The 21617-nt window shown below is 36.4% G+C and overlaps 1 protein-coding gene across 5 annotated transcripts in view; it reads left to right on the top strand.

Annotated features, from left to right (window-relative positions):
- The window catches only part of ASH1L (ASH1 like histone lysine methyltransferase), a 214134-nt gene that overhangs the window by 97275 nt on the left and 95242 nt on the right, over positions 1-21617 (top strand). For 4 of the 5 annotated variants that reach the window (XM_079904612.1, XM_079904611.1, XM_079904613.1 and 1 more), the window contains one exon: positions 4053-4232. The exons of the other annotated variant lie outside the window; for it this stretch is intronic. In XM_079904612.1, coding sequence (XP_079760738.1) covers positions 4053-4232 — 180 coding nt within the window. The remainder of the gene's footprint in view (positions 1-4052; positions 4233-21617) is intronic. 5 annotated transcript variants of the gene reach the window in all.

The following is a 21617-nucleotide window of genomic DNA, read 5'->3' as shown; positions in this document are numbered from 1 at the left end:
CTATTACCCAAAAATGCTGCTCTTAACATTCCTCTAATGTTCACTGGTGGATATGGACACTAATTCCTCTAGGGTATATACCTAGGAATGGAATCACTGAATGAAACAATGGATTTGCCCCAAGACTTAATTTTAAGCTATGGTATATTGAGCTAGCGTGGAACTGAATATAGAATTGGATAAGAGAAACGGATCCATACATGCAAGCTTGCTATATGATGGAGGTGACACTACATATCAATAAGGAAATAAAATTATATTCAATAAATGGTGCCCCAGAAGTTGATATTGCATAGGAATGGGAATGAAATTGGATTCTGTCTTAATCCATGTATAAAAGTCAGTTCCCAGTTGGTTAAATAAATACATAAGTGTAAAAAGCAAACCTTCAAACTTTTAAAGGCTAATACACAAGGAGGAAAACTTTATGACCTTGTTTCTCAGAAAGGAGTTCATAAACAAGATATCAAAAGCAGTAAGCATACAGGTAAAGATTGATATACTGCATTATTATTAAAACTAAGAATTTCCGTTTATCAAACATCATCCGAATAAATGTATGAAGATTTGCTACAAACTGGGAGAAGAAATTTATAAGATATAATTTATAGGGCTTCCCTGGTGGCGCAGTGGTTGAGAGTCCGCCTGCCGATGCAGGGGACGCGGGTTTGTGCCCCGGTCCGGGAAGATCCCACATGCCGCGGAGTGGCTGGGCCCGTGAGCCATGGCTGCTGAGCATGCGCGTCCGGAGCCTGTGCTCCACAACGGGAGAGGCCACAACAGTGAGAGGCCCGTGTACTGCAAAAAAAAAAAAAAAAAAAGAATAAGATATAATTTATACATTTTTGGTATCCAGAGTATGTAACCAAAAAAGTATTTCAAAACAACCCAGTATGATCCAGCAATTACCTTTTACACAGCTTAGGAAAACTCCTGCCCAATGATCACCAGAAAGCATTTTTTGGAAAAGTAGTAGCAAGATTGATTATAATATATAGAAACTGGAAATATCCCAGATTAACAGGAAAAGGAATAAGTATATTACAGTTTTTTGTACAATGGAATATGATATGGTAATAAAAATTAATGAATTATAACTGACATGTAATGATAATGAATGAGTCTTAGACAAGATTAAATGAAAGAAACAAGACCCTAAAAATGATATACTAACTGATTTTGTTTTTATAAAGCAAAAAAAAAGCCACAAAAATAAACCATGTATTGTCTTAATGTAGATAAATATATCATAAGCCATATTTTATTTTATTTATTTTTAAATTTTTTGGCTGTGCCACGTGGCTTGTGAGATCTTAGTTCCCTGACCAGGGATTGAACCCAGGCCATGGCAGTGAAAGCACTGAGTCCTAACCACTGGACTGCCAGGGAATTCCCATAAAGCCATATTTTAAAATACCTTACCTCTTCTTCTTTCTCTTTTCTTTCCTGAAGAATTCAGTCGTAAAGCCATTTGGTAGGTATCTGTATGGGATGTGGAAACCATGGTGACCCTGAGCTGGGAGGCTAATTGAGGTGAAGAGTTGGGTTATGGGGCGAGGGCAAGGGAATGTTAACCCAGCCTACGGTGTCAGAGCCCGAGTGGGATAAGAAGGATGCTCTTGTAATGAGAGTGCACAGTGTCGGGTATTAGGGACCAGCAAGGTTAGGAAGTGTCCATCTCAGATCTCCTTAATAAGAATTTTTAAAATTCTATGAGTAGGCATTTGCATTTCCTCTAAAGCCCCCAAGGTGATTCTGATATACATGGTCTATAGACAGAACTTGGAGAAACATGGCACTTGAAGAGTTTATATATGTAGAATATATACAGACACATATAAGCAGGAAAGCAGAAAACATTTTTGATTTTAGGAGGAAGAAACATAAGGTAAGGCACAGAAAAAATGAATTTGGCTATAAGGAGAATAGGAAAAAATAAAATAAAATATGAAGCCAACCCATCTCATAACCAAGTAAGATTTATCCCAGTTATACAAAACTTGTTCAACATTTGAAAATCACGTTAACAGGCTAAAGAAGAAATATCACATGGTCATACCAGTAAATGCAGAAAATTTTTTGACAAAAATCTAACACATGTTCATGATAAAAAGCCAGCAATCTAGGAATAAAAAGAAACTACCTCAACCTAATAAAAGCTATATGTAAAAAACCCACAGCTGACCACTTCAGTGGTGAAAGACAGAGGTTTTCCACTATTATCAGAAACTAGGAAAGGAAGCCCACTTTTGCCGCTTCAGTACAATTTTGTATTGAAATTCCTAACCAGAGCAGTTAGGCAAGAAAAAGAAAAGCCTGTGTTTATGGGGTGGAAGACTTAAGATATCAGTACTACCCAAAGTGATCTACAGATTCAGTGCAATCCGTATTAAAATCCCAGTGATGTTTTCTGTGAAATAGAAAAATCCATCCTAAAATTCATGAGGAATCTCAAGGGATTCCAAATAGCCAAAACAATCTTGAAGAAAAAGAACAAAATTGGAGGACTCACACTTCTATATTTTTTTATTTTTATTGTCCTTTTGCACTGGCTTCGACCTTTAACTGATGTTGAATTTAAGTTATGAGAGCAGACATTTGTCTTTTCATTGATATTTGGGAAACTGTATTCAGTCTTTCACTATTAAGTATGAGGCAAAAAGAAAATCTAGGAAATTCCCTGATATGTCATTGCTTAGGTCCCAAGGTACCTAGCCAATCTGTGTGCTTATGTTTATTTTATATATAATTTCAAGGGTTTTTAGTTGTACTTAATGGGAGGATAGGTAGAAGTGTCTATTCCATCTTTGCCTGGAACTATATTCACCGTAATTTTTAAAGATGTTTTTGATTGATCTAGAATTCTCTTTTGACAGGCTCCTCCCCTCCCCTTCCTTTTAGCACTTCCAGATGTCTTTTCATTGCCTTCTGGCTTGCATTATTTCAGACATGAAATCTGCATTCATTCTTATTTTTGTACTCCTGTATAGACTGTGTATTTTTTCTCTGGCTCTTTTTATTTTCTTCATCAGTAGTTTTCAGGAAGTTTATTATGATATGCCATACTTGATTTTTTTTTTAGTTTATATTGCTTCTGGTTTGTTTAGCTTCTTGGAACTTTGGGTTTATACTTTTTATCAAATTTAGAAAAATTTTGGTCATTGCTCTTTTTTTTCATTTTGAATTTTTTAATATTGTAAATGTCACATTATTGTGTGTATGTTTTTTGTTCTTTTCTATATGTTCGATTTTATTTTGGTAGGCAGTTAAGTTACTTGTGGATTGGTTTGGATTCTTTTGAAGTTAGTTTTTAAGCTTTATTAGAGCTGGCTTTTATTCCAGAGATAGTTGAGCCCTACAAAAATGGATAATGTTACCCTCTGGGATCTCTATTGAATGCCCACAGTGTTGGGCAGTGTCTTTCACTCTCCCTAGTGGAATCTGAGTATCTGTCATCATGTGGGAGCTCTGGAAATTGTTTAGGTTATAATACTCTGGTGGTTCTTTGTCCGGCCTTATGGAATTTCACCTTGCACATACACAAACTTAGTATTTAGCAATGTACTAAAGGAGACCCTTACACAGATTTCTAGAGTTATTTTTCTCCATAGCTTTCTCCACTCCAGTACTCTGCCTCACAAATTCTAACTACCTCAGCCTCTCCATATTCTGATCTCTTTTCAACTCATTAAGTTGGCCATTCTCTGCTTTGGCTCTACTCCCTCTACCTCAGTCCTTGTAAAGGCAAAGTGGTTATAGGAATCATCTCTTTCTATTTTATTTCCAATTTTCTCAGGGATCACAGTGCTATAGTCACTGTTGTCCAGTGTCTGATAATTGTTTCATAAACTTACTTCAGGTTTATTGTACTTTGCCGTGTTTCTATTAGTTTCTGTCAGGAGGACAGAAATCTGGTATCTGTTACTCCAGCATGACCAGATGAGGAAGTCCACATGTCTCTTTTTATAATTGCTCTGATGTTTTTTTAAATAGATAATTATTTGTAGGAAAAAAATTTCACCATAAAATTATCTTTAAACTTCTCTTTCTAGCTTTACTGAAGCAGCAGTTGAGATTCCCAGTCCTCCTGAAACCCCAGCCAAACCTCCCGAACCTGAAAGTACCTTGCAGCCTGTGCTTTCTCTCATCCCAAGAGAAAAGAAGGCCCCACGTCCCCCAAAGAAGAAGTATCAGAAAGCAGGGCTGTATTCTGATGTTTACAAAACTACAGAGTAAGTAGTGGTACCTATCAGCTGACATCCTTTAAAGACCTGTCATTCTTCCATGTTTTAAATAATACTTTGACTATCAAGAAAAACAAGAAACAATACAAATGTAATATACACAAATACAAATCTCATCACAAACACCTCAGTGTTCACTGTACTCATGATATGTTGTTTGGGGCTAATTATTTTCCCTGATCTTTATCTTCTCTCTGCCTTTCTAGATTATATTTCTGTAGTTTGGATTCTAATGATGCCTGTTTTGTTAATTGAAATTAAGAAAAGGGACACTCTGCTTTTATCTAAAATGATCTTGATGGTTTTCTACATTCATTCCTCATTTGTTAAATGCTGTGTTCCAAACTATTTGCCAGATGAGTAAAATACTTCTTATTTTTAAGAACTTCATATTCCATTGGGAAAGTTCAGCTTGATAAGTCCTCTGATGGAAACATTTTAAAACCCCAGAGAGCTATCAACTCACTATATCATTCATTAAGAAGTAGTTCACAGAGTATACTTGAGTTAGGTTTTGGACATTCAGCAGTAGTTTGCAAGATGGAGCAGGGCATTCCAGTTAGGATAGCATGTACCAAGGCACATACTAGGATGCGAAGACTTTTCATGTATTAGAACAACTCAGAAGTTCACTTTTTCTGAAATGTGGTGTTGTGGAAAATAAGCATTGTGTGATAGGGACCGTGGACTTTACTGACTCTTAAGATATTTATCCCACTAAGCTATAGGAAATTTAAAGTACTATTTTTAGAAAAGGAAGTGCAAATTTGTGTTTTAAGATAACTCTGGCTGGGCTTCCCTGGTGGCGCCGTGGTTCAGAGTTCGCCTGCCGATGCAGGGGACATGGGTTCGTGCCCCGGTCCGGGAAGATCCCACATGCTGCGGAGCGGCTAGGCCTGTGAGCCATGGCCGCTGAGCCTGCACATCCGGAGCCTGTGCTCCGCAGCGGGAGAGGCCACAACAGTGAGAGGCCCATGTACTGCAAAAAAAAATAAAATAAAAAATAACTCTGGCAACAGAGTGGAAAATGAATTGAATGAGAGAGTTACTAATGGCAGAAATTCACAGTATCCATCAAAAGGTCATGAGGAATTCTTGAATTTAGGCAAGAAAAGAATGAAATTGAAAGAGGAACAGTTACATTTTAGAGATACATCTGACTTGGTATGGTTAAAGTGATCAACATATAAATCACAACACTTTATTTTGCATTGAAAAGATCTTTCATTAATTTGCCACTGAGGTAGGTATCACATAAACTCTTTGTACTCCATTTCTGCTGCTTGGGTCATGAAAACGTTTTATTAGTTAGGCTTAGTTTCAGCTGCCAATGATAAGAAACCCTCTCAAATAACCAAGACTTTTTAAAGAAAAACATTTATTTTCCTTTAATTTAAAAAAAGTTGTGAAGTACACAGTTCAGAGTTAACATGGTATCTTCACAGTGTCTTCAGGGACCTAGACTCCTTTTTTTCTGTTCTTCCATTTCAACACTAAGCTTGCGTTCCTATGGTTACCTTTTGTTCCAACATAACTGCCATAAGGTCTTCATTACAGAGAGGATAAAAGAGGAAAAGGGAGTAAAAAACAAGTATTGTACCTTCTTTGTAAGGAAGCATTATGGAGTGAATGTGTTCCCCTGAAATTTCATATATTGAACCCCTAATCCCCAGTGTGATGATATTGAGAGATGGGGCCTTTGGGAAGTATTGAATAATTATAGGTTATTTGGGTGGAGCCCTCCTGAATGAGATTAACATCCTTATAAAGAGAGACACAGAGAGAGATGATTTCTCTCTCTACTATGTGAGTATACAACAAGAAAGCAGTATCTGCAAGCCAGGAAGAGGGCTCTCACTTAGAACCCAGCCCTGATCTTGGACTTCCCAGCCTCCAGAACAGTGAGAAATAAAATTATGTTACTTAGACCACCAAGTCTATGGTAATTCATTATAGCAGCTAATCTGACTAAGAAAGGAAACTTCAAAACCTCATTTACAGTTACTGACTGAAACATAGTCGTGTAACCATACTTCAGCCACAGGGAAGGCTGAGAAATAGTGGTCATTATTTCAGGTGACAATGCCTGAAAAAAAATTAGCATTGTCACTACAAATGAGAAAATGAAAATGCATTTGGGGAAGATCTAATACAGTTACGATTTTAAAGGAATGTTTTTGCTGAATAGAAAAGCAGGTATAAAGTTCTCCGCTAAAAACTATATTTCAAGTTTTGGTTTTTGGTTTTGCGTGTTTTTTTTTTTTTTATATTTGGTTATGCCGGGTCTTAGTTGCAGCATGTGGGTTCTTCGTTGCTAAGTGCGGGATCTTCGTTGCGGCATGTGGGATCTAGTTCCCTGACCAGCGATCAAACCCGTGCTCCCTGCATTGGGAGCGTAGAGTCTTAGCCACCGGACCACCAGGGAACTCACTGTAGTTAAAGTTTTACTTCTGCTTTTTGACTGATGTACTTCTTCTGGATTAAATTCCTAAAAATGAGAGATTAATAATAAAATCAGACTGTTCCTCAAAAGATCAGTATCATCAACTACATTAGTGTTTTAAAATGTCTCTAGTCAGATAAAAGTCTTTCACTCTGAAAAGGACCTTGTTTATGTTAGAACTAGCTCTTCATCTCATAGAAATAAATGAGAAGAAAATGGTTTATTTTGGATATTTTTTATTTTATTTTTTTTCGGTACGCGGGCCTCTCACTGTTGTGGCCTCTCCAGCTGCGCAGCACAGGCTCCGGACACGCAGGCTCAGCGGCCATGGCTCATGGGCCCAGCCGCTCCGTGGCGTGTGGGATCCTCTCGGACCAGGGCACGAACCTGCGTCCCCTGCATCAGCAGGCGGACTCTCAACCACTGCGCCACCAGGGAAGCCGTATTTTGGAATATCTTTTAAAACAGATCAAATAATACACGTGTGCATTCTTACAAACTGTGAAGCCAGTATATTTTTGTGGGCTGGCTGTTTTTTGTTGGTAGCAATTGGGGTGGGGATTGTTTGTTTTGTTTTTTAAATTAATAAACAATTATTCAGAGCAGTTTTAGGTTCACAACAGAATTGTTGGAAAGTATAGAGATTTTGCATATACCCCCTGTCCTTATGCATGCACAACATCCCCTACTATGGACATCCTGCACCACAGTGGTACCTTTATTACAATCAATGAACCTGTATTGACACAGTATCACCCAAAGTTCATAGTAGGCATTAGGGGTCACTCTTGGTGCTGTGCTTTCTATGGGTTTTGGTAAATGTATAATGACATGTATCTACCACAGTAGTGTCACAGAATAGTTTCATTGCCCTAAAAGTCCTCCATGTTAGGGAAATTTGTTTTTTGGATCACAGAATGGTACAAGGACATTGCAAGTTTACTCTTTTTTATATAAATCATTTTAGATTTTAAAGAACTGTGAGGGGAGGGTGTGATTCAGTTAAAATTGGATCAAGATTAGACTCCAGTATCAGTATGGGAAATTAATTAGATGAGGAAATATTAGAAGTTAGAAGACCAGTTAGGAAGCAGGACACCTTTGTGGTTCTCCAGGATAGAAGTCATGTCATGAGCTGAGGTGATAGCTAAGGTGGCTGGATGTTGGAAAGGGTGGACTCTTGAACATTTTTTACATTAAAATTGAAATGAATTAAAGACTGATTGGATGAAAGGATTGGGCTAGAGTTAGTGATGATCCTGATGTTTTTTTTTTGTATTCCTAGGTGTGTGATGATGTCATTAATACACCAGATAAAAGTGGTACAGCCAGTACTCCTTGGTTTAAGAAAACCTCTATTACTATGTACATGTATATAGGCACCAAAGAATGTCTTAGTATTATAGTCATCAAACTATTAACCTGTGTATTAGTTTTCTATGCCTGCTGTAATAAATTATTTAAGTTGCTTAAAGCAAGTCAAATTTATTTTATAGTCAAAATCGATCTCTCTAGGCTAAAATCAAGGTGTTAGCATAGCTGTGTGTTCCTTCTGGAGGCTCTAGAGTAGAATTCTTTTTCTTGCCTTTCCAGAATTCCTTGGCTTGGGGCCCCTTCTGTCTTCAGAACCAGCAGTGACAAGTTGAATCCTCACATTGAATCACTTCAACATTGGTTCTGTTTTCACTTTTTTTTTTCCCACTGACTGCCTCATTTTTGTTCCTCTTCCATTTATAAGGACACTTGTGATTCAGTTGGGCCCAGCCAGATAATCCAGAATAATCTCCCTATCTCAAAATCAACAGATTAGAAACCTCAGTTTCTTCTACATATTCCCAGCTTCTGGGGATTTTGATTTGGGGAGGGGGTTGCATATTATTGTGCCTGCTATACCCTTCTAGGTTATAGGATTCGGAATGGGGTAATGAGGTTTTTACTTATTTTCTATGTGTCTTTATTGCGTGAAGTTATAAAAATGCTATATTACTTTTGGAATTTAAATTTTATCTAATAGGAGTTTTAAGAATATGAAATATCAGATATAAATCAGGTGAATTGGAGAGTGAACTTCAGACTTTAGAGTATACATTATGGTAAAGAGCAAAATATCAAAAAATTAACACTACTTTGAAGGGAGCCCTTAGTTCTACGTTTGTGGGGTAAGGTTTCTACTTTTAGTACTCCTAAAAGTACTGCCACTGTCGTGTAATGTTTTGGGCAGAATACTTACGTTTCTCTGGGAGTGGTAAAAATGAAGCTTGATGTATAAAGTGAAGCTGTTGAACTACACAGTTCATATCTTAAGGTTACCCTGGCTCTCAGATACTGTGACTTCTAAGTTTTTTAAAATAAGAAACTCTCCTCATACACTTCCTTTGATTTATGGGCTACTTTTGAGCACTAAATCTATTACAGGAAATGGGATAACTGTAATTTTCAAGCTTACAGAATATTGCTTGTTTGCATGGGAATTATATATGTAAAATATAGATGTATTTATTATATATTATATAACACTATATTATTATTTATATTACATGTATAACACATAATGTTTACACTTAGCTGTCATTTCCTCAAAATAGTATGTATCTTTGGAAATAAAATGAAAGCATGGTGCCATCTTACATTTGATATATTATTTAAATTTTCAGAATGCTTTCATATTAAATCTGTGGGAAATGGTAAAGTAGGGGTTACTATCTACTATTTAAGAAATTGACACAGAAAAGTTAAGGAACTTACTAAGTTTATAAAATTTATCATCGAAATCATTACTGGGGTTTTGAACACTTAGAGGTCTCACCATTCTTGTTTTACCACTGAATCATGCTGCTTGTCAGAAACTGAGGCTCAAAGGGTAGTGGATTAAAATTTATTTGTTATAGATAATCTAGTGGTTAAGGTTGGATTAAACACCAGAATATGGTTAATTTTCCCCTGAAATGCTTTAGGAACATTCTAGGTTCTAAGTTCAATTTAAATATAGGAGTGTGGACTGAATGCATGCTGAACCTCACACCATTCCCTGTATGAAGTAGTTTTGAATTTTTATTTGTTAACTAATAAACTCTATTTTTTAGAGCAGTTTTAGGCAGAAATCCCTGGAACAGAAAGTTCAGGGATTCCCATATGTCCCTTGTTCCCATGCACACTCAGCCTCCCTCATTTCAGCTAGACCTAACCCTTTATTTGACAGATGAGAAAACTGAAGCTATTAAAAGGTTAAATGACTTGCTCAAGTCACACAGACCATTTTTAGCAAAACAAGGTGAAAATTTCAGTTTACCTGCTTTTATCTCAATCACTAAGAAAATGATGAAAATAACTTGAGTGAAGTATTTATTTATTTATTTATTGCAGTATAATTAACATACAAAATTATAGTGGCTTCAGATGTATAACATAATGATTAGGTATTTGTAAATATTGCAAAATAATCACCACAATAAGTCTGGTTAAACTGTCACTATGCATAGTTAAAAAACTTTTTTTCTTATGATGATAACTTTTGCAACATACTCTTTTAGCAACTTTCATATATGCAATACAGTATTATTAACTATAGTTACCATGCTGTATACTACATTACCATGACTTACTTCTTTCATAACTGGAAGTTTGTAGCTTTTGACTCCATTCACCCATTTTGTACCTCTTGCTTCTGGCGACCACCAGTCTGTTCTCTGTGTCTGTGAGCTTGGTTGCCGGTTGTGTGTGTGTGTGTGTGTGTAGGGGGGGTGTTCATTTGTTTGTCCTTTGCTTTTTGTTTAATATTTACTTATTTAATTTTGGTTGCATTGGGTCTTAGTTGCAACATGACGCATCTTCGTTGCGGCATGCAGGATCTTTCGTTGCAACATTTGGGCTCTTCACCGCGGCTGTAGGCTTCTCTTTAGCTGTGGCCCGCGGGCTTAGTTAACCCGTGGCATGTGGGATCTTAGTTCCCCCACCAGGGATTGAACCCGCATCCCCTGCATTGGAAGACGGATTCTTAACCCCTGGACCACCAGGGAACTCCCTCATTTGTTTGTTCCACATACAGGCGAGATCATTCCGTATTTGTCTTTCTCTGTCTGACTTACTTCACTTAGCGTAATGCCCTCAAGGTCTGTCTATATTCTCGCAAATTGCAAGATTTCATTCTTTGTATGACTGAATAATAGTCCATTGTGTATTTGTGTATGTGTATATGCTTACATATATAGCATTTTCTTTATCCATTCATCTCTCAATGGACACTTAGGTTGTTTCCCTATCTTGGCTATTGTAAATAATGCTGCAGTGAACATGAAGGTGCATATATCTTTTGAAGGTAGTGTTTTTGTTTTCTTCAGATAAATACCCAGAAGTGGAATTGTTAGATCGTATGGTAGTTCTAGTTTTAATTTTTGGGGAACCTCCATACTGCTTTCCATAGTGGCTGTGCCAATTTACATCCCCACCAGCAGTGCACAAGGGTTCCCTTTTCTCCACAGCCTCAACAACACTTGTTATTTCTTGTCTTTTTGATAATAGCCATTCTGACAGGTGTGAGGTGATAGCTCATTGTGGTTTTGATTCGCATTTGCCTGATAGTGATATTGAACATATTTTCATGTACCTGTTGGTCTTCTGTATGTCTTCTTTGGAAAAATGTCTAGACCATCTGCCTATTTTTTGATCAGATTGTTTGGGTTTTTGGCTCTTGAGTTGTATGAGTGAGTCCTTTATAAATTTTGGATATTAACCCCTTGTCAGATATAATTTGCAGATATTTTCTCCCGTTTAGTAGTTTTTGTTTTGTTGATCATTTCCTGTGCTGTGCAGAAGCTTCTTAGTTTGCTTATCTTTGCTTTTGATGCCTTTGCTTTTGGTATCATACCCAAAAAAATCATTGCCAGGACCAGTGTCCAGAGTAACATTTTTTAAAACAAGAGTAGCTTCATGTTTTAAATTTTTTAATTAACTATATTGTGGTTAAATATACATGGCATAAAATTTACTATTTTAATCATTTTAAGTGTACCATTCGGTAGCATTAAGTACATTACCTTGTTGTGCAGACATCACCACTGTCCATCTCCAGAACTTTTTCGTCATCTCAAACTGAATTGTTTTGTTTCTAAAGTATGAATTCTGATATCGCATCCACGCTACCCAAGTGTGATGATATATGTAAAACCACTGGCATACAATAGGCACTCAAAGTAAATCTTAGTTGTTTCTTCTGCGTCTCACTCTCCGAAAGAGTTGTTTCCTGTCTCCTAAAAGATGTTTCCTATCCTCTTTTTTTATAGATAGTTTTATTGAGATGTAATTCACATATCATACAGTTAACCTATTTCAAGTGTACAAGTCAATAGTTTTTGGTATATTACATTATTAATTTTTTAAATTGTAAAATACTTATAAAATTTGCCATTTTAGCTATTCTTAAGGTTACACTTCAGTGGCGTTAATTATATTCACAATGTTGTACAACATTTACCACTATTTCCAAAATTTTTTCATTACCTCAAACAGAAACTATAATAATTAAGCAAAAACTACCCACTCCTTCTAAAACTCTCCACAGCACATAATAAATGTCTAATGTACTTTCAGTCTCTATAATTTGCCTCTTCTGGGTACCCCATGTAAATGGAAGCATACACAGTATTTGTGTTTTTGGGTATGGATTATTTTATTTAACATCTCTTTAACATTCATGTTGTAGCATGTATCAGAACTTCATTCCTTTTTCTGGCTGAGTAATATTCCATTGTATGTAGATAGCACATTTTGTTTCTCTGTTAATGGGCACTTTGGTTGTTTCTGCCTTTGGGTATTGTGAACAATGCTGCAGTGAACATTGGCATACATTTATCTGTTCAGGTCCCTGTTTTCAGTCCTTTGTGTATAAACTTAGGGGTGAAATTGCTAGACCATATGGTAATTCTACATTTAGCTTTAATTTATTTTTATTTTTAATTTTTATTTCTTTTGTTTATCCCCAGAAGTCCTCAAAAAATTGTAGCAGCAGTCATGCTTTTCCCTCCCCAGATGAATCTTTAGTAAAAGGCAAAAGATACATTAGATTATGAAGAGAAGCACGAGTATACATGCAGCTTTTAAAAGAACCACCAAACTTTTCCACAGTGGCTGTACCACTGAGTGTTCATTGTACAGTTAGTTACTGATTTGGGATCTTTCTTCTCTTTTAATTTATGTGTTTTCACATAAAAATTTTCCTCTTAGCACTGCTTTTACTGCATCACGTAAGTTTTGTTCTGTTTTTGTTTTCATTCATTTCAAAGTATTTTCCAGTTTCCCTTTTGATTTTTTTATTTGACCCATTGGTTGCTTAAGAGTAGAGTATGTTGTTTAATTTCCACACATAAGTGAATTTTTCAGTTTTCCTTCATGTCTAGTTTCATTCCTTTGTGATCAGAAAAGATATTCTGTATGGTTTCAATCCTTTTTAATTTATTGACTTATTTTGTAGCCTAACATATGGTCTGTCCTAAAGAATGTTCCATGTGCACTTGAGAAGACTATGTAATCTGCTGTTGTTGGGTAGAGTGTTATTTCTGTTTCTGTTACAACTGATTGGTTTATAATGTTGTTCTCATACTTACTGATCTTCTGTGTTGTTGTTCTGCCAACAGTTATTGTACAACTGTCTGTTTCTCTCTTAAATTCTGTCAATGTTTCCTTCATATATTTTGGGTCCTCTGATGTTTGGTGAATATTTTGGTTTTTTTTTTTTTTTTTTTTGCTGCACACGGACCTCTCACTGTTGTGGCCTCTCCCGCTGCAGAGCACAGGCTCCGGACGCGCAGGCCCAGCGGCCATGGCTCACGGGCCCAGCCGCTCCGCGGCACGCGGGATCCTCCCTGACCGGGGCACGAACCCGTGTCCCCTGCATCGGCAGGCGGACTCCCAACCACTGCGCCACCAGGGAAGCCCTGAATATTTTTTTATAATTGTTATAGCTTTATGGTGAATGGACTCTCTTGTCAATATTTAATGTTTGTCTCTTGTTACAGTTTTTTACTTATTTACTTAAAGTCTCTTTTTCTGATATTAGTATAATCTCCTTATCTCTTTTGGTTACTATTTGCATGGAATATCTTTTTCCATCCTTTCATGTGCATCCAGTTCCCATCTTTGGATCTAAAGTGAATCTCTTGTAGACAGCATGTATGTAGTTAGATCATGTTTTATATTCATTTTGCTCCTCTCTGCCTTTTGACTGGAAAGTCTCATCAATTTACATTTATAGTAATTACTAATAAGAAAGGATTTATGCTTGCCATTTAGTTTTCCATATGTGTTATAGCTTTTTGTCCCTCATTTCCTCCTTACTGCCTTCTTTTGTACTTAGCTGATCTTCTTGTAGTTACCTGTTTGATTCCCTTCTCATTCCCTTTTGTGTATATTCTATAGCTATTTTATCTGTGGTTACCATGGAGATTACATATAACTTCCTAAAGATATAACTCTGTAATTTGAATTGATACCAACTTAACTTCAGTCACATACAAAAATGCTATTCCTGTAAAGCTCCATGCCTTCCTTTTATATTATTGAAATTACAAATTACATCTTTATTCATTTTGTGCCCTAAAACATACATTTATAATTATTTTTTATGCATTTGTCTTTTTAAAATTTTTTTATTTTTGGCTGCGTTGGGTCTTCAGCGCTGTGTGCAGGCTTTCTCTAGTTGTGGCGAGTGGGGGCTCTTCTTCGTTGTGGTGCACATGCTTCTCATTGCTCTGGCTTCTCTTGTTGCAGAGCACAGGCTCTAGGCACATGGACTTCAGTAGTTGTGGCATGCAGGCTCAGTAGTTGTGGCGCATGGGCTTAGTTGCTCCACAGCATGTGGGATCTTCCCAGACCAGGAATCGGACCCGTATCCCCTGCAATGGCAGGTGGATTCTTAACCACTGTGCCACCAGGGAAGTCACTGCATTTGTCTTTTAAATCCTGTTTTCTATACTCTTTTCTCTGCAGTCACCCATCATGATTAAACTAAGAGCCTCTTGCCTCTTTTTTTCCTAGAAAAAAATAAGTCTTTTTGTTTTGTTTTGTCTTTTTGGCCCCAAGGCATGTGGGATTTTAATTCCCCAACCAGGGATTGAACCCATGGCCCCTGCAGTGGAAGCGCAGGGTCTTAACCGCTGGACCGCCAGGGAAGTCCGAAAAGTGATTTTTTAATATAATAAAAAATAAAGATTGCATTAACAGAGATGATTAAAAACTTTCCACATGTGATTTGGCTCCTAATGTGGAGTAGAACATATCAGGCCATCACTGTATATTGTCAGGAATTATAAATCATGATTTATGAAAGTTCAGTTTGCCACTTAGAAATGGAGAAGCATTGGGAGGGAATCCATAACCACATTTACATTCCGTTCTATTTTTTATAGAAGCTTGGTTATGTCCAGTCTTATGGCTAAGGAAAATGTGTTTGTATCTGGCAGCAGCTCTGTTGCTCTAGCTCCCTCTAGTGATAATAAAGTGGCTTCATTAGCAATTACTATTTCTCACTTGACTGTTCTTTAATACAGGCCTGATGGACTTTTAAAAACAAGATTTAATATATTTTAATAAATAACAAGATTTAAGATACTTCAAAAAATTATATCCCATTCATACAATGGAATATTATTCAGCCTTAAAAAAGAAGGAATTTGGACACCTCCTACAATATGGATGAACCTTGAAAATATTATGCTAAGTGAAATGAATCAGTCAGAAAAAGACAAATACTGTTTGATTCCACTTATAAGAGGTACCTAGAGTAGTCAGATGCATGGAGAGAGAATGGAGAATGGTGGTTGCCAGGGGCTGGTGGCAGTTATTGTTTAATGGATACAGAGTTTCAGTATTACAAGATGAAGTGTTCTCTAGATGGATGATAGTGATGGTTGTACAACAGTGTGAATGTACTTAATACCACTGAGCTGCACACTTAAGATTGGTTAAAATGGGAAATTTTATGTTATATATATTTTACCAGGAAAACTTTGCAGTAGATCTGTTATCTCAAGTTCTGAGATATCCCTCTATTCTGTTACTGAGAGTGGAAAATGATATAGCCTTCCCTTAGGAAATGTGTGTCGCAAACTGTAAATACTATCAGAGTTCAAGGAAGAGATTAGGAAAATACAGTTTTGTGATGAAAATTGGGAATTAACATATCTTAAAGTGTAGAAATTACAAATGACATCATAATTGCTATAGTAATGATGGTATTATTGTAAACTAGAAATTTGGGAAGTGAAATAATACTTCTTTAAAATACTTTTTAATAGACATGTAGTTGTGTTTTCTCTGTAAAAACACAGTATTAGCACTTTCCAACCTGAACATACCTTAGAAATTACCTAATTCACCTCCCTTAAGCCCTAGATCAGTAAATCTTGCATAGGCATACAAGGGGACTACCTTCCCAGATTAAACTTTTATTTTTTTCACAGTGTTTTTGTTTGTTTTGTTTGTTTGTTTGAAAATACTCAAATCTCTGGCAAAATTAACACTCATATACCGTACCTAAATTTATCAACATTTTGCCACATTTGCTTTAATTCTCTCTATACACACATTTACATTTTTGCAGGGGAAAACATTTTTGTCCGGTGAAAATTTTGAAAGTAAGTTGCAGACATTCATTCACCCCTATGCATTTCAGAAGTTATCACCTTAGAACTAGGATACTCTCCTACCTAATCTTAATATCATTATCATATCTAAGAAAATAAGTAGGACTTCCCTGGTGTGCAGTGGTTAGGAATCCGCCTGCTAGGGGACACGGGTTCGACCCCTGGTTTGGGAAGATCCCACATGCTGCGGGGCAACTAAGCCTGTGCGCCACAACTACTGAGCCTGTGCTCTAGAGCCCGCGAGCCACAACTACTGAGCCTGCGTGCCACAAATACTGAAGGCTGTGCGCCTAGAGCCCATGCTCCACCACAAGAGAAGGCACCGCAATGAAAAGCCCGTGCACCGCAACGAAGAGTAGCCCCTGCTCGCCAGAACTAGAAAAAACTCACGCACGCAGAACAATGAAGACCCAACACAGCCAAAAATAAAATTAATTAATTATTTATTTTTTTTAAACAAAGCGGTATATCAGTAATATCATTAATATACAGCCCATATTTATATTTTCCCTATTGTCCTAAAATTATCTTTTATTTCAATTTGTTTTCTTTTAATGTAGAATCCAAACAGATAACATGTGTTACACCTGATTGCTAGCTATGTGTATTATTTTAATCTAGAATATTCCCTATCTTTTGTTTTTTATGAGATTGATCCTTTTTGAGGAACTTAAGCTTGTTGTGCTACATTCCACAATTTTAAAATTATTTCTTCATGATTAGATTTAGGTTAAATCTTGGTAGGAGTATTACATATGTGATATTTCGTACTTCTAATTGCATCCCACTTACTGTTTGACTGTTGGTTATGCCATGTTTGATCACTTGATTAAGGTGTGGTATCCACCAGATCTCTCCAATGTAAAGATACATTTTTACTGTTGTAAATTAGTAAATCATGGGGTGATAGTTGAGGCTCTGGCTTCTTCTCTAGCAGTCTTTTTTTTTTAATATAATATTTTAGCATCCATTATGATCTTTGACTAAACTGGTGAGTACATTGTTAGTTGCAAACTGGTAATTTTCTAATTGTCATTTCTTCAACATTTATTAGCTGATATTTTTCTGGGAAGATGAGCTTTGACTTTTCTTCCCTTTACACACTCAGAATTTTTCTTTTCTTTTGAGTATCGTATGGACTCATAAAAATTTTTAGGGCTTCCCTGGTGGCGCAGTGGTTGAGAGTCCACCTGCTAATGCAGGGGACATGGGTTTGTGCCCCGGTCTGCGAGGATCCCGCATGCCGTGGAGCGGCTGGGCCCGTGAGCCGTGGCCGCTGAGCCTGCGCATCCGGAGCCTGTGCTCTGCAGTGGGAGAGGCCACAGCAGTGAGAGGCCCGCGTACCGCAAAAAAAAATTTAATATATCATAATCCAGTACCATCATTTTGTGGAGACATGCACAAATTTCCCAAATTTTAATCACAGAAGACACTTTAAGCTGGGCCCTGTTTCTTTTAGGCATAACCTCATTCATCTTTGAGCATTTCCCTGCTTTCTGTCATAGAAAGGTATCATTCACCCTGGTTCTTTTGTTTGTTTTGGTATTTGCTTTTATTTCTTTGCTGTTGTTTATCAGATTTACCTTGTTCTTTCCTTGCCTCAGATCAGGAATCAGTTATTTCACTCAAGAAGTTTTGGTTTCTTTCTCTTTTTTTTTTTTTTTTAATATTTATTTGGTTATGCTGGGTCTTACTTGCGGCAGGGGGGCTCTTTAGTTGTGGCCTACCAGCTCCTTAGTTGTGGCATGTGAACTCTTAGTTGCGGCGTGCATGTGGGATGTAGTTCCCTGACCAAGGATTGAACCCAGGCCCCCTGCATTGGGAGCATGGAGTCTTACTGTGCCACCAGGGAAGTCCCTGGTTTCTTTTAATGGGAATTATTTAGAAATCAAAATCTGGGTACTTGATATACTGTTTGCTACTAGGTTGTCATTGTTCCTGAGGTGTGGCAATGCTTTTAGGCTCTTTCAGAACGAGGAAATAAATAAGTATATATATGTACACACATACATGTATTAATTTTCTATTACTGTGTAACACATTACCACAATTTTAGCAGCTTAAAACGTTACCCATTTATTATCTCACAGATTCCCTGGAATTTTAGGAGTCTAGACATTTCTGCTCTGTGTCTCACAAGGCTGGAATCAAGGTAGCAGCCAAATCTCATCTGAGACTTGAGGTTCTTATCCATGCTCATATTCATTTTATTGGAGTTGTAGAACTCAGTGGTATCTTGCTTCTTCTAAGCTGCTAAGAAAGAGAGTCTGCTTCTTTAAGTCTCTAAGCTCAAGGAAAGCCTAAACCTTCAGTGTTTTTCCCACCATTTTTCTATCAGGTTGTTTAGTCTTTTTTTTTTCCCTTGATTTTTAAGAGTTCCTTATATATTAAGGAGATTTGCCCTTTGTGATATAAACTGCACTACATTTTTTGTCAGTTTGTTATTTGTCTTTTGTCCTTATTCGCTATATGTCTTTTGTTATCCCAGTAGCATACTGTGTTGAATATTGAAATATGATGCCTCTAACTTTGGCTCTTCTGGCTTCTTCCAACTTTGTTTGGCTAATTCTGGGTCCCTTGCTATTTCCATATGAATTTCAGGATCAACTTGTTGATTTCTGCAAAAAAAAAACCAGCTGGGATTTTGAAAAAAAATGTAGATTAATTGGAGAGTTTTATATCTTACCGATATTAAGTATTTTGATCCATGAACGTGGGATGTCTTTCTAGTTATTCAATTCTTTTAAAATTTCTTTTAACAGTATTTTTTAGTTTTCAGTATGTAAGTCTTGTAAGTACTTTTGTTAAACATACTCCTAAGCATTTTATTCTTTTGATGTTATCGTAAATGGAATTTTTAAATTCCATTTTATATGTTTATTGCTAATATATAGAAATACACTTGATTTTTGTATATCGATTTTATATCCTGCAAGCCTTGCTGAACTCAATTAATAGTCCTCATAGTATTTTAATGGATTCTGTAGTTTGACTCTGGACTTTGCATATGATGATGATTTTTATCATACAAAGGTCCATATTTTCATGTAGTCAAATTTTTGTTTTGTTTTTGTTTGTATTGTGCTTCTGGATTTTGGATTATTATTAGAAAAGCTTCCCCACACCCAGGTTTTAAAGGAACTAAGAAATCCAGCCTTATTTTCTTCTAGTAATTGTTTAACTTTGATTTTTACATCTAGTTCCCAGATCTATTTGGAATTTTTCTGGTATATAGTATTAGGCTAGGCTGTACTCATTGGCTAAACTGAAGAGAGTTAGTCCTTACTGAGTGCCCACTATGTGCCAGTTGCTGTGTTAAGCACTTTGCATATATTATCTCATTTAATCTTGTGAAAGACCAGATACTGTTATTGAAGAAGCTAAGCCTTAGAGAGAGTAAGTAATTTGTCCAGTGTTACACAGCTAGTAGGTGACATAGCTAATATTTGTATGTGGGCAATAATTGTCTGCAACACTTATACCTGTTGCCACTTTGCCTCTAACTTAAATACTGTTTGATTGTTAAAAAAAAAAAAATTGGCTTGTCTGGAAAATTTCATTAATTTCTATTTTAGATGGAATGTTCATTCTAGATAAGAATGTATATTTTACATTACATACTTTATGAGATAAGACATTAGGGCTGATAAAGTTTAGTAATCTGGAAATATAATTTTAACTTCTATTTTATCTAAAAATGTCATGCTCCTCAAAGGTTTTAAATTGTGAGGTAAACTAGTTTCAATTGGAGGGTTAGGGAAATTACATTACATTGTGGCATTACAAAAAAACATGCTTTTATATCCTCCCTCTACAAATTTTACATCCTCAGGACAAAAGTTCTGCCATGATGTTCATGAAGGAACATTGAAGGGGTTTATGCTCCGGTTGTCTGTAGATGGTGTTCAGAATATTTTAACCCTGGTATGATCTTAATTACCTTTCAATATGATTCTGGGCCATTTCTCCCTATGGATAGTTGGTTGTGCTAAGATCATGTAAATTTGTGTTAATCTAAATAAAATTAGTAAAATAAATCTGTTACAGAAAATAGTGTAGGTTGGTAAAGTGTGTTGAGAGAAATGTTAACATCTTCAGCAAGGTAGTTTATGAAAATAGTATTTTCAGAAGTTTAACTACCAGTGGAATACAGAATAGATTGTCTAAGTTTCGAGAAAGAGGCTAGATTCAAGTGTTTCTTAAATCCAGCAAGGGTAATGCATCAAGTTGTGGTTATAGAACTCAAATCCTTACTCCTTCACTTACTAGTTACATGAATTGGGGCATATTACTGACCTATGTCCTCAGTGTCCTCATCTAAAAAAATGGCGTGATGAAAAGTACCTACTTGATAGAGTTTTGTGGGTTAAATGCTTGACATGTATCAAGTAAATAAATATTCAATAAATTTTTTAAATGTTTAACTCCATTGTCACTAAATTTGTGACCTAGGATAAAATTAACCCTTATAAGACTTACTTTCTCTTGAATACAGTAATATGATATCCTCAGGATTGTTATTCCTCTACTCAGATTTTCTTTGAGATATAGTCGTCTCATGGTATCTGTGCGGGATTGCTTCCAGACCCCCACCCCACAGATACCAAAATGCACAGAGGCTCAGTTCCCTTATGTAAAATGGTATAGTACAGTCTGCCCTGTGTATCTGCGGGTTCTCCATCCGCAAATAGGGAGGGCCAACTGTGCACTTATTTCCTACATTATAGAATCCAAAATTCTTCAATAATATTTAAGACCTACCATGATCTAGTATAACCTGTTTTTCTAGTCTTATCTCCAGTTACACTCCTGAAATATTCATTCCCTTAACTACAGCATCTGATAATTTCCCCCAGTTTCTCCATCCTCCACTTTACTCTTGGTGCTTGTCCTAGGTGTTTGCTCTAAGTGGTAAAAACGACCTGCCCACTAGCCTTTTACTTGCCAAATGCCATTCATCCTTTCAGACTTTACTCAAGATTTGAAATACTCCCTCATTAAATAAAAAGTTGCCTTAATTCTCCTGTAGTTGAGATTAATTTTACTTTTCCTTTCCCTTTTGTAAAGCTTAGTAGAACCTTAAGAGTTTTATCACATTCTAATTTTTAAACTAGGCATATATGCATACATGTTTGTTCCTCCACCAGACTGTAAGCTTCTTTAGGCCATGAGTATTCTTTGTTCCTCCCATGTGCCTTGAAACTATCAGTCCATTTTCTATATTATGAAAACGAAGTAACAAACTGCCTGAATTTCTAAAAAATGTATGACTTAAATTTTCCTTAGAAAAATTTT

This window comes from Stenella coeruleoalba (assembly GCF_951394435.1).
Source record: "Stenella coeruleoalba genome assembly, chromosome: 1".
NCBI classification, from domain to species: domain Eukaryota; kingdom Metazoa; phylum Chordata; class Mammalia; order Artiodactyla; family Delphinidae; genus Stenella; species Stenella coeruleoalba.
This window is presented reverse-complemented; position numbering and strand designations above follow the sequence as displayed.